Raw genomic sequence first — 14322 nt, 5'->3', positions numbered from 1 at the left:
ACTTTAATATTGAAGAAAATACTAGTAATAATGAGTCAGAAGAGTATAAGTTCCCACTTAAATCCACCTCCTAGTGGATTTCTTTTTCAACTCTCTGGTGCCTTACTATACACACCTTTGGATTTATCCTGCCACATATCCATACCCGTTACAATTTGATGATGGTTAAAATCCCAGGGCAAACAACAAATTACTGAGTTAATGTGTTGAAACACTGATAGTGCTGTTACCTTGACTAATGCTGAGATTGACCCCTCCTGCTGGTGTTGGAGCTGGAGCTCGGACCTCAATAGGGGCTAATGTCTCAGCAGGAATGGGCTCCTCATCAACTGATGCTGTCATCTCCTGTAACAACAGAAACATGTAATGATGCTTCAATCTTTTCTCCAGCCTTCAAGTGTTCCAGGATACTAAAGATTTTCTAACATAATGAAAGGCCCTGAGGCTAAACTTAGTAACAGTACAGTTTCATAATCATAATTTAGCAGGTTACCATGCCAACACTTGCTCACTAGCATTATAAAGTGCAGCTGAGACTCACTGAAATGTCCTTAGTTTTGTAAATTTCAGAAATGTAAGATTATGCAAAGTCATGGGATCAACAACTTCATGACAGGCCACCCCAAAGATGCTGAGATATTTCATTTAAAACAACAACTGCCAGTCTCATGATAACTTTAGTGAGCCCTCCACCTTCCTGGCACAGTGGATACCCGTGCCAAATTTTTGCTATTTCAATCAAGTAAATGTTGCCATAGCAACAAGGGTATACGTACCAAACTTTATAACAATTCATACAGTTTTTTCTGAGATATTTCAGTTTGGACTAACCCCTTGAGCATGCCTAAAACCAACCCAGAATCCATCTATTCCTGCATGAAGAGTCAAACAGTGTTAGTAATCAGATTACATGGTTCATTAATTATAAAAAAAAATATGCACACCCAGACAGGTGTTTTCAGCTTTCCGTAGTGTTCAATCAGTTTCCAATAGGTTGTTTTAATATTTGGTGACAGCTCCACATTACAGCCAAAATGATTTTGGATTATTTTTTGTTCAGTGAGTTTTCTCTATTATAAATTTAAACAATGTATTATCTTAATCACATTTTATTACTAATTCATGGACAGCTGTGGAAATAATGCTGTATTGATTCTCCTCAAATTATCTGAAGTTCATTACTGAAAACAGCTAAAAAGTTTGCACTCCTGTAACTTTGCTGCTCAGCTCTTTTTAATGGGGAAACAAAGGTGTACCTGAGCTAAGGGGATCTCTTCCTCCTCTTCCTCCTCATTCTCATTCTCATCCACCTCCAACTCTGGGAGAACCTGATCCAAATTTGCATATGGCTCACTGCGAAGAGCATCTTCTGGATCTGCCGCTGGTGCTGCTGTATCCTCATCCTCTGCTTCAGGAGTGGAATTGAGATCAAGCATGGCTGCAGGCTGAAGGTTTACAGCAGCAATCATGTCAAATGCTGCCTCTGGAGTGTCAGCAGGCGGCATGAAGCTGAGGTCTGCTAATGGCTGCAGCGTGGCTGGAGCGGGCACATCCACCTGAACAGAAGAGGCGGAGATGGATTCAGAGTCAACTGCATAATATGATCTGCCACATCAGGCTGAGGCTGGGATGTGTGCATCACCAGAAACAGTATGGATTCAGCTTACTGGGGGGCAGTCAGGTCAGGCATATATTATTTAATTGGTTTCAGCTAAAAAAAAAAAAAAAAAAGTGTATTTAAATCAACATTTAGGGAAATGTGAATTTCAAACTGGGATCAGAACCTAAGTCAGACCAATATTATTTTCCATATTTCAGAGAATGAAGACAAAAGCAAAATCACTAGATTTAGCACTGGAGTAAAGCTCCTATTTGAGGTCACTGCTGGAAGCAGATGCATAAACACTGCAATACATTTATACAGAAAGTGAGCAGTGCATACAAGCGCGTGTGACAGAGTGCTTTCCTAAAGTGTGCGGCACTGCAGACTCAAGAATTTCCACTTTTTTGCTGTGATTGTAACTTTCAAATGTCGAGCTTCCTCTGAGTAATGTCAAAAAGCGAAGTTGAATTTATAGCATTGAAACACGACTTTGTTGCTTACAACACTTCCCATATTGCAAACCATAAGACAGAGACAAACACTTTACATCTTTTCCGCCATGAACTGAGGCTTTGACAAGCTGTAATTACTGCCAGCAGCAATCAGTCAGACTTTTTTATTCTTCTGTCAGTGAACAAATGCGAACAGATCAGAACAGGCTGAGTTGAATGGAGACCAATGTGGGGTGAAATATGGACTGCATAGCATAGCAGTGTCGTGAAAATACACGTGAGGAGCAAATAAAAAGTTTACATCAATGTAAAACTTTGCTCATTTAAGAAATGGTCTTGGAATGGAAAGACAAACATTTCAAGACCATAGGAAGTTTTTTAGAAGGTAACAGCTACATCCTTTTAAAGAGGCAGGCTGACCCTTGTAGCAGCTTTTCATTATGTTTAATGTTGCATGTAGTGTTGCATTTGTGTGCACCTGATAAATGTGAGCGTGATGGGATACGGTCTTTCAGTTCAGTTTTTGGAGTCCAACAAAACCTGAAGGAAATGTTACATTATTGAGCTGCTAAGTCTTCCTGCTATGAAACTGGTGACACTGTGTGTGTAGTCCTTGTCTGGAAACCTGAACAGCGGTTTAGTGATACATTTTCCAGTATAAAACTGCTACTATTCATCATTAGACTGCAAACATTATGTTTAATGATTTTTTTTTTTACAAATTGTTATTAACTTCACCAATTGAGATATAATTTTGCTGCTTTACCCACAGAATGAAATGTCAGATGAGCCAGAATCATGTCAATAATGTTTTGATATCCATATTTCTTTCTTGCTACTAGGAAAAGCCTGGAAAGGTTTCATTCCAAAGTTGAAAAAGCAGGAGTTCTTGTTGGATTAGGGTTTGACTTTTTTGAGTTGCTTTTGTTTGTGAGGATTGAGGGGAAAAAATATCTTTCAGTTTAACTTTTTGGTGATTTCCTGCCTATTTGGAGCAAACAGATGAGATATAATTGTAAAGGCCAGGATGTCCTATTTAAAGCACACTGGGACTTAAGTCAAAAGATATAGACCAAAAACAAATGTCCATTACAGAGGACATAAATGGATAGGCTGAGTCTCAGGAGAGACTTAAAAATTACAAATCTCCATGACGCTTGTTTAAATAAGAAAATCTGATGTGGCAAGCCAATAGTCCTTTTCCAGCAATTTTACACCAAAGGAAAACTTCAAACTTGGACTGCTCAGAAAGCACAGCTCAGAAAGCACAGACATAAAAATATCTGAAGGAGGATGCTAGCTGGCTAGTTAGTGTGTTTCCCACTAGTTTCCTGTGCATGCAGTACTGTGCAAAAGTCTCTCATTGGCTCTCCAATGAGTGGCCTTGAGAAGTACTTCTCCGGGCTTCTCTATGTCTTTGGACATTGGCTGCTTTTTCACACATTATCAGTCCTTGTACCAGAAAAACTTTTTGCTTCCTTTTCATTCAGGGTGTTGTCTACATGCATATGCACTTTGTTACTAGCAGCCCATCGCAAAAACATATCATTTGTTCCCATTTCATATTTAAGTTAAATCTATGAAAAATGTCAAAGATATTACAGTTTGACAAGAATAAAACAGTATTTATTACACAGGTTGTGTGTAGTGTATCCTTTAAAAGACTGAGGAAACTGAAGAGTGGAGGACAAAAGAAGAAGATCTAAAAAAACCCAAAAAAACTTCAGCAGATAAACAGTATTGGAAAATCACATTATTAAGAATTAGAAATAAATCCAGCAAAGACCTGACACAGGTCCTGAGAGACACATCTGGCCCTTCAGTTAATCCGTCTACTGTTTGACAAAGCTTCATCAGAAATGTTCTCAAGAAGGCGGGGAAACAGGGAGAAAAGGCTGAGGTATGCCAAATTACACAAGAACTGAATTTAAAATCTTTGGCTCACATCATTATCAATTTGTACAGAGGAGGTTAGGAGAGAGTGTCTACAGCCCTTTGTAAAACATGGAGGAGGATATGTTATGGTTTAGACCTGCATTTCACTGAGTGGTGCTGGGGATTTTGTCAAAACTGATGGAATTATGAACACAGAAAAGTACTGTCAGATTCTGATTCACCATGCAATACCACCTGGAAAGCATCTGATTTGCACCAGCTTTATTTTTCACCATAACAATGATCCCAAACACACTGCCAGTGCAGTAAAAGCAAACCTGGATAGAAAAACACTATCAGTATCAGTGTTGTTTGGCATTCCTAGAACCTAGATCTCAACATTATTGGCGGAGTGTGGGATCATCTTAACTAAGAACGGAAAAAAGCTACTAAGAGCAGTTAAAGAAATGACAAGAAAACTTGCTAACAAACTTCAGGCTATGTTAAAGGATAAAGGTGATCACACTAAGTATTGACTTTCACATTCATCTTTATTCACTTTTAAAGGACACACATCAGAGTGGCATCCTTTATCTCTGATACCCCATAAAGAGATTTAATGCTGAGATACTCCTTTAAAATTCACAATATAAGATTAGCTGCTTTGACAAGCTTACCTTCAGGGGATTGGCAGACTGCTCCTCTAGTGCTGCTGAAATCTGACAACAAATGGATAAATTAATCACAAGTTCAACTGAAAAACATGCGTAGCATCATATTTCACATACAGATGAACAGATAACATGTCGCACCTTTAAAGCCAGCTCCTCTTTGTTGTACCCCAGAAGTTCCAGGTACTTGCTACGGATGTCACTTTCAAAATTAACCTTAAAACACATAACATCCACATTAGCATTATCCACACAAATTTCAGCAAAAACATTATTGATTAAAAATTGTGTTTTTTAATGCTTCCTCATACCTTAAGGAAAGACCAAACAGTTTTTTCAAACTCATTTTCAGCCACGTCGATCTTTTCCTGGCAGAAGTCCACGAAGTTACCTGAACTCAGAGTGGCCTGCAGCTGGTCGGAGCGCTTCAGAAAAGCTGTTTCTGTAACAACCTGGCTCATGTGCACAACGTGAGAAGTGGGCTGCTGAGGCTGCTGGGGGTTTGGTTTTGTATTCTCCAAAGATATCAGCTTCCCACCAAACTAAAAGGAAACAAATCAAAAAAGATTTCAAGTGTGCTTAAAAAAATAAAAGCAGTCTCACCGTACTTTTGATCAAAGCTTAAAGAAACAGAACTCACTGCAAACGAGGCTCCCACAGGTCGGCGAATCCACTTGGGTGGCTTCTTCAGGGGGTTGACTGCAGCTGGAGTAGCTGGAGTCTGAGGCAGCTGCAGGGGAGGCAATGTTTGCCCTGTCCCAAATGGATCCATGTTCCCAAACGAGTTGCTAATCTGTAAGAAACACACAGAGCCGAGGTAGACAAATTAATATGAACAAAAATAAATAATTCACAGCTCTGAAAAAAGAGAGAAAGGATAAGTGTGGTTAATTTCAAGCTGACATTAAACTGAAAGTTTGCTCTGGACTATTTAAAATCCCCCTGGTGGTGTACAAAGGCAAAGCTACTATAAAAAACTGTGTCATTTTCCAAATATTCAGGGACCCAACTGTAAGTCTAATATAAATGATGCTACTCTTATAGTTGTTTTAAATGTTTAAATGTTGTTTTTAAAACAATACTTTAACAGTCGTCGGTTTAGCTCAGTCTGGGAGCTTTTGAGTCTGACTTGCAGCCTTTTGCTGCGTGTCTTCCCCACTCTCCCTCCCTCTCCGCTTCCCTGTCTATCTTCACTATTCACTCCCAGCCCACTGTTCTTTCAGTGGGCTGGTTTCATTCATTATGCAAATGTACTGTTTATAAGATTGGGGAAACCTGCAGTCAGCTGAGACTGAAGAAGTCACTTGGATGAGTGACGAAACGTTTCTCCCACTGAAAACGCTACGTCCAGATGAACAGAATCAACTTTTGGAGATATCTTCACTACTGCTATCCAATAAAGGCGAAATGCCAAAAAAAAACCAAACAATACTTTTATTTCAGGAGACTTAATCTTACCTGGTCAGCGTGCCTCTGGCTCTGTGCCTGGCTGCTCCCTCCCATGATGGAGTAGATGTCGATGTGTCCGTCGAAGCCCGCGGCTGACAACACAGCGGGGTTTCTGGGACACCACTGGATGTCAAAACACCACTGACTGCTGGTGGGCAACTCGTACAGAACCTGAGGATTCAAGAAAATGACTTTCCAACCTCAGTGGCAATCATGAAATGATAATTGTCAGTTCACAAACACACACACACACACACACACACACACACACACACACACAGAATTTTCACCTCTGCTGTGTTTGGATTCCAGCACAAAATCCTGCTATCCTTCCCACAGCTCAGAAGCAGCTCAGGATCTGCTAAGCTCCAGGCAATGGCCAGGATACCCCTGTCAAATGAACCGTCAGATGAAAAAGAGCACAGTTACAATCTTTTTTTTCACATTATCAACACTATTTAAAGGTCTAATGGTTCTAATGGTACAGCTGAGCACTGCAGGTTTTCGCAAACATAGCTCAGACAGGAGGAAACTGTATTTTATGGACTAGTCGGCAGCAGTTTAACAATCATGCTACATTGAGTATTCCAGCAGCAAGAAAGAGTAAGTGGGCTCAAGTGTTTGCTATATCTTAGAATTATATTAGCTTATGGATCAAAGGAATATGATATATCGGGCTCTGGATACGCAGATAAAGCTTGTTATAAAGATACATTTAGTCTGCTTTGGTCTTTAGGGAGACTTGTTATCAGTAAGAAAAAGTATAAAACAGATTAGATTTAGACTGATTTATCAGTGCTTACCTTGAGTGATGCTCTAGAATCTTGAGAGGAGAGGTAGCAAATCGTAAGTCCCACATCTGGATGACGGGCATCCTGTCGTCCTCCGAAGCCAAGACCAGCTGAGTGGCCACCTCTGGGTTCCAAGCCAAGCCAGAACAATGCATCTGGAAAGAAACACGCAACAGTGATCTTAGACTGTTTAAGTTGAGTAGACAGAGCCAAAGGACTGGGAGAAAATGCAGCATGTTGAGGGTTTCTCTGACAACGTACTCTGTTGCTGTGGTCGCTAACTTTGATAATGAGGTCATTTTTGCGGAGGTCCCACACTGAAGCTCGACCCCCCGGGCTGGCTGAGGCCAAGATGTGTTGGACCTGTTTGTTCCAAGCCACACAGCTGATGTCTTCCATTGGCTTTAAGAGAAAAACATAAAACATTCATATGGACTGTTCATTCATTAGTGTCATATACAAATGTTAATTAGATACATGAATTGAGAAAAACTGTGCCCAACATAAAACTGACAACTAAAATATTTGAAAGATGATGATATAATAGCAGAATAATACCAAAAAAGCACTAAATGGTACATTTAAGTATACGAAATGTACAAATGACAGTGGAAAGGTACTGTGTAGTCCTTACAACAAAAAAGCATCCAAATTAATGCTGATTCTAGTTATGGATTTATCACTAACTGTAGTAATTCTCCCAAAATGTTCAGCCTCACATTTAGTATAGTGAAAATTAACCATGGCATGTTGTAAACAAACTGACATTTAAAGAGTTAAAGTTCTGAAAAGGAAAACATTTTAGTCATATTTGATCATTAGAAGACTGACATTGGTTAAAAATGCAACTGGGTGAAAATGGAAAATGCCATTAGTAGATATTTATTTTGTTGTTATGTAATGGCCCTTTTCCACTAATACTTACTCGGCTCAACTCAGTTTTGGTTGTTTTCTAAAACAACTGAGCACCACGGTGTTGGTTTTTGTATAGCCATTTCCCTTGTTAGAAGGTTTTAAAAAATGGCAGTTTTGATTGTTGTGAAGGAGTCATTCTTATGACTCATCAAGTGATCCCCCTGACTGGCCAATCAGTGACGTGCAATCTGTTGACGTTACACTTTCAGACTGATTCAGATCGCTTCAGACCCCGGCCGAATAGGTGCTAAAAAAGCACTTAGTAAGAGATACTACCACCTATCAAAAAACCCTAAAAACCAAGTTCAGCTGAGCCGAGTCAAGCTGAGTAAGTTCTAGACTAAAAGGGCTAAAATTCTTCATACTTGTGTTTTAGGTCCTGGTGTCATTGGAGAGCCAAAGTTATTCATGTCCCAGATATAGATTTCAGACTCATTTCCACCTGATGCAACAAGGTTTGTCTGCAGGAAAAAAGGACACAAAACACCAAATGAGTCACTGCCTTGGGTTTAAACCCAGCTTCAAGCTGAAATCCTTTGCACAAGGTGAAAAGCACCATACTTGAAAAGGGTTGACATCCAGAGCTCTCACTGGCCCTGTATGCTTGTCGCTCTCAACGATGATGGCGTCGTTCTCTCCGCTCATTATCTTTGCAGTGTCATACAGGATAACATTGCCATTCTCCCCACCTGCGATGAGAACACCAGAGGGATGACCCTGGGAGTCCATACCATATGGACCCCACACCAACTTGTGGTATCTGTGAGGAGGAAGAAGAAGAAGAAGCCCTGATTAACAGCAGGACGGAAAATAGAAAATCAGTAATATTACTGTGGAGAGTTCTTTATTCTACCTGTGACTGGAGGAAAGGCTGCCACATGATTTCATATCCAGAGATGGCTCAGCCAAATCCAGCTCAAAAAACTCCAAGGAGGCATTGGTACTGAAGGAGGCATCCAGCTGCTGAGCTGATGTTCCTGCAGGAATACAGGTATCAAACATCAACAATTAATAAAGCAACAGAAAATCTATATGCAGCTACGTTTATAGATTAAGCCATTTTTCCAACGCATAATCCAAACAATTTACAATCTTTGGTTTGCTGTAAAAATCTGCATTTTTTCTTGTCCTACATTGAAGTTAGAAGAATATCACATAAAAATAAAAACAATAAAGCCTTTAAGTCCCATTTTTTATTAAAAATTGTTATGGATATTTGTCACTGCTTTCTGATCTTCAACAATAGCTGCACCACTGGATGAATATATCCACTATCACTCAATATTTGTGAAGGGGATTGTTATTGTGATCATTTAGCATTCTTCCTCTTTTTACTTCCCTAATAATGAACTCACAAAGCACAGAACTGAACAAGCCTGTTGGATGAGAGATGAAACATCTTCACAAAACTTTAAGTGCAGTTGTCTTGTTTTTTCAAACTCTTATACTATGTAGAAAGGTTTTTTGCAGTAGTGAGGAAATCTCCATTCCTGTGTCTCATAGCTTTCTGAGAACCCATGCTTAAGTAAGCAAGTTAGCTTTTCACTTGTTTTTTATTTTTTTGTTTTCTTGTTTATTTTTCGACCGTTCATTTTCATCTGTAGGGGAATATTCTAACAAATGGATTCTAAAGTCAAAATGTATGTAAGAAATTAGATGTGAAAGGTAACAGAAACTATGCTTGTTCAGCATGTAGATAAAATTCAGCCTAACTGTAACACTAATACTAAGTGGTTTACCAGAGACGTGCTGGCTTTTACCAGATTTATTTGTAGCGATTGAGGCGTTCCTAATCTCACTGTGTACTTAAGGTCACTAAACAAGCCGATTCCTTGCCATCTGAATCAGACTTTCAGAAGTGGACTTTGTGGTATGTTTTAGAAAATTGTCCTGCTGCATAACCCGGTTGATAAGGGCCAGGTAGGTTTGGATAATGTTTTTGTATCATTTAAAAACTGCATTTTGTATTTACTTGAGTTATCTTTATCTAATATTAAAACCTGTTTGATGATCTGAAACAGCATCAAGTGTGAAAAATAATATGCAAACAAGGAAACAAAACAAGCTGTTAAGATAAATGCTCTATTTATATCATCAGTCCAGAGCATTTTATCCTTCATACAACTGATTCTTGGGGATGTGCAGCATCATTTATTTGGCAAATTTTGCCTTTCTAGTATCCATCCATTCTTAAACTGTGATATTACATATCTGCATGGTACTGCTCATTATTTGAGGAAAAAAAACCTTCCAGCTATTTCTGCAAAAATAAGTTAAATTCTTTTAAAAGTGTATTTTACTAATAAGAATAGCTCATATGATCAATTACTATCTAATACATTTACTATATCATGTCAAATATGTAAAACAGGGATTAAACAACAGTATGATGGCTAAAATTGAAACAGAAGAAAACCCAGCTGAAATGGGACAGAACATTTTCTGTTGGTGTACATTCAAAAAAAACCTGACGAGAGCTGCGGAGCATTTTAAAGACCATGGAAATGGATGGTGAGAGACTGTATTAGTTCATGTGCCTTACAGTCCTGACAATAGAAAACGTGGTAGCATCACATTTAAGTGTAATTTACAGATAAAATGCTCTATTCATTAACACCAACTACAGTTTGTACAGTCACACCATAACAACTCTGTCTCCAGAGGTGCGGAGTTGATTTATCATTCATTCTTATTTAGTGAATATGGGTTAAAAGTTCACTGATAGCACCCACTTTTACAAATATTTGCCCTGGCCTCCTGCTATTTTCATAATAAGGACAACTTCATAGAGAATTCTGAAGCCTGCATCGTCCTCACATGATTAAATGTCCCACATGCTTGCAGCCCTAAATATACAACACTAAACATGTCATTTTCCACTTAAAGAGGCTGTGAAAATGGCTGAAGTAACTGACATAAATTATGTAATTTCATGTCAAAGTGACAGACGGCAGCAGATGCACGCCTGTACTGATGCTCTCTGCATGCTCATACCTGTTGCCAGGTAGATGGGGTGGTGCTGTGCAGGACTCCAGCTCTGGATGGCTGTGCGGTTGATCACTTTAAGTTTCATCCTTGAGAAATAAGGGCATAGTTTGAACGACTGTGCAGTGATTATTACAATTTATTTATGACACTTTTCTCTCACTTTAGCGTTCAGAATAACCAGATATTGAATCCTTTCATGTAGTTTAGTTTCTATGACAATAAAAAAGAGCTTAAACGATCAGTTTCAAATGAAGTGGCTAAATACAATGCTTTTTAATGGTAGCTTTATAAAGGTTAACATGTGCAGTTTTTTCTTAGCGTTTCCCCAAGGTACTGGCTTGGTTGTATGATCACTTTAGAGGTTCCAGCTGAATCTTACTGAATTGTTTATTTGAGTTATAGCATCGTTTACCACATTGTAAACACTGTTAAGTGTTCATTAGACACTTATGACAGGCTGGATATATAAGCAGAAATCTGCTGTGGAAACAAAAATCTATATTGATAACTTTTTATGTGTTGACTTTTCTATCAGTTCAACCACAACACAACACCTTCATGGAGTTGCATTTATTGCAGGACTGCTATGGATTATTTTCCGTTAGGTGTGCTAACAATATCAAAGAATTTTAATACCATACCATTTAATACCATAATAACGACTTTCAAAAGTGTGAATCTGTCTCTTTTACATCGAGGGGAGCGGACCGCTTAATAAACAAGTAGTTACAGTTTTACACACGCTTTCCCATTCATCTTGCTGCTGTAATAAATACACTAGTTACAGAGTAACAAAGGCCTGCTCTGACTGGCACTAATTATCACACGCTTTGTGTAGCTCGGGGCTGTGTCGGGAAAGGACATCAGAAATGCTACATTTAGCTTTAAAAGAAGCTCCGAGAAGTTTTGCAGTCGTTTGGTTAAAATTACAAAATAAAAGTCCTTGCTAGCAGCAAGCTAACAGCTGGTGGACCAATTAAAAGCCACACAGCCGTGTCGTTTATGAGCCTCGAATAATACGAGAAATGCGCGTAAATTTATTGTCACTTCTTGTACATGTTTACTACGACATGGTTCAGCTTGGACTAATGCAGCTGCAATGAGATATTGCGTTTAGAAGCCTGCTAGCTACCTGCAGAAACATATGAGAGAAGAAACAGTTACACACTCACACAAACCCGCACACAGATCTTATTACTTCACTAAAGCAGCTTACCTTCTCTTCTTCTCTTCTTTTCACATGAACGCACACATTAAAAAAACAGTAGGCAAACACTAACTGTCTCCGCCCGTACAGGTTCCCCTTTCGATTCTGCTCAGGGATTTACAGCTGTAGAAACAGAAGAAGAGGCTACCGGGTCCCGGCTGCGGACTCGAGACAGATTTCCACGTCCCCACTGGTCTCCATCAACGTGGCACTAAGCAACAGCCTCCTCCTGCCACGAAGAAGAACGACTTCCGGGGGAGCTTCTCCCTGTTTGCTAACTTATGCTAATGTTAAGATTTTTATAATAAACGCTAAAAATATTAGTAATAACTATTTTATGTGAGCATTTATCATTTTAAAGTGTTTCTTTATTAAGGAGTAGGAATAGTAACGAACCGGTCTTTATATCATTTAAAGTATTTCAGCATTTCATTTACAGTAATATGCAAAAATCTTTAGCCACCCCTCATTCATTTATATTTTGCTCCCAGTGACTCGAGCTGTAGTTTTCTCGGCATTCTTGCTGTTCTTTTAGGGTTTTATTTTTTCAGTCACATTCAGTTCTTGTACGGCACCATTTTGAAAGGAGTGATTCCTTTTTGTTTGTTTAAGCCACTTGACACTCATAAAAAGGGCACCTAAGCGATAGGAATAAATAACAGGTGTATATTTTGGTGCTATATACATAAAAACTACATGGAATTTAATTTTTTGCACATAACATACAAAATAGAAAAGAGCACATTTTAAATTCTATCTTTAGAAACTTGGTTACTAACAGAGTGACTATTAAGAAAAAGGTCCAAATTTGCTGAGTCTACAAAAGAAGTCTCACAGGCCAAAAATAACATTTTATAAAATATTTTTGCCTGTTTTGACTCAAATTGTCATTAAATCTTGTTCAGTTACCTACTTAACAACTGTTCAAATATCTTGGGGAGGGATTAATCCAATTTTTTTTTTTAACAAATTAGCACCAAATAGCGATAAAGCAGTAGGACAAAATCGTAACTATAGAGCTAGAGTAACTATAGTTTATCTACAACATTAGCCGTCTGACTCTGTCAATGCTAACAGTAAAGAGAATCAGAGGCAATGTATTTTTCTGCATTGTTTTAATATATGTACTAAAAAGGTAGCAACAGCCAATGAATGTCACAAAACAAAACTTTCTTGACAAGTTGATTTTATTTGACAACAAATTTAAAGTAACATGAAGGCAAAGCAGTCAGGTCATTATGCATCTATATCAATACATCACCTGAACTCGGGGAAACATTTCAGCAGTTGAACCCTGTAAAAACAATCGGAGTAATAAAATAAACTGTTAAATTTAACAGTAGAGGTGCACTTTAGTTAAGAAAATATAAGATAACACCCTCATTTGAAAGCGTGTGTATAATCTTCCCCAGACATATGAATGGGTCAGATGGGTAGTGATTGGTATAATCATTGGGAAGGATATTTATTTCACAATATGTTGTTGGGCATGAAGACATACATACATGCAAGTCACATCCACACGTGGCTCACTTCAAGGGAACTTCTTTTCTGCAGCTAACCTGTGAAAACAAAATCAATTAGTTTCTATATAAACCAGCACACGAATCAGAACATAAGTTGCCTGCAAAATACGATTATCGTACAGTTGTATTTTGCAAAAAAAAAAAAAAAGAATTACAATTATGGGATGTGCGCCGATTTTTTTTTTTACGCGTTTACTCCAGTTTCAGAAAATGTTGGCTTATTTTGCTGGCGGCGACTCTTGATCAACATTTTACTTTTTCACCAAATCAGCAAAGTTTGCAACCTAGTCTCTCTCCACACGTGCAGAGTAGTTGGGCTAACGTTCAATGGCACACCTCGTTTCAAATCACGTTCAGAAGTGAGCTAACTCCCCAAACCGTCTACACATTTAACCTAGAGGAATGGTGTAGATAATGCAATTTAAGGTACATATAACAATTCGCATTTCAGAAACTAATTTTCTCTGAGAGCCTTATTTTCCCAGCCATGATACTGACCGCCAACACCAACACTCATGGTTCTCCTTCTGCTTCTTTTTCTTCTTTGCGTGTCTTCTTCTTGCTGTTCTTCTTCTTCGACGGTCAAACAACGAAGTGGTGGATTGCCACCACCAATGACTGTCGCCACCAAGTGGTACAGAAAATCAACATAAAGAAATACAACTTGATAACCCCCGTTGCTTTATATTTGTAATAGACCCAGTTAAAATCTACTCAACCTTCTTTCTTTCTGCCTCACACATCCGACACGTTGCACTGTTTTGTCTCAGTAATCGCACCTGCATGTACCATGTCTACCTAATAATAAGACTTTTAGCTTTAATTCAGTGACTTGTAAAACAATT

At 38.6% G+C, this 14322-nt stretch overlaps 1 protein-coding gene across 7 annotated transcripts in view; it reads right to left on the bottom strand.

Moving 5' to 3' along the window:
- The window catches only part of sec31a (SEC31 homolog A, COPII coat complex component), a 29508-nt gene extending 17326 nt beyond the window's left edge, over positions 1-12182 (bottom strand). For 5 of the 7 annotated variants that reach the window (XM_040007149.1, XM_040007150.1, XM_040007151.1 and 2 more), the window contains exons 1-15: positions 11961-12182; positions 10751-10830; positions 8610-8733; positions 8318-8516; positions 8122-8217; positions 7103-7243; positions 6854-6996; positions 6341-6440; positions 6060-6221; positions 5242-5394; positions 4913-5143; positions 4743-4817; positions 4608-4649; positions 1257-1556; positions 231-345 (exon numbers count right to left, since the gene is read on the bottom strand). In XM_040007149.1, the coding sequence (XP_039863083.1) occupies positions 231-345; positions 1257-1556; positions 4608-4649; positions 4743-4817; positions 4913-5143; positions 5242-5394; positions 6060-6221; positions 6341-6440; positions 6854-6996; positions 7103-7243; positions 8122-8217; positions 8318-8516; positions 8610-8733; positions 10751-10829 (1960 nt within the window). In that variant the 5' untranslated portion in view covers position 10830; positions 11961-12182. The remainder of the gene's footprint in view (positions 1-230; positions 346-1256; positions 1557-4607; positions 4650-4742; positions 4818-4912; positions 5144-5241; positions 5395-6059; positions 6222-6340; positions 6441-6853; positions 6997-7102; positions 7244-8121; positions 8218-8317; positions 8517-8609; positions 8734-10750; positions 10831-11960) is intronic. The other 2 variants (XM_040007155.1, XM_040007154.1) reach the window with 2 other exon arrangements.
- Between the last annotated feature and the right edge of the window lie 2140 nt (positions 12183-14322).

This window comes from Simochromis diagramma, unplaced genomic scaffold, assembly GCF_900408965.1.
Source record: "Simochromis diagramma unplaced genomic scaffold, fSimDia1.1 OVJJ01000682.1, whole genome shotgun sequence".
Taxonomy (NCBI): domain Eukaryota; kingdom Metazoa; phylum Chordata; class Actinopteri; order Cichliformes; family Cichlidae; genus Simochromis; species Simochromis diagramma.
This window is presented reverse-complemented; position numbering and strand designations above follow the sequence as displayed.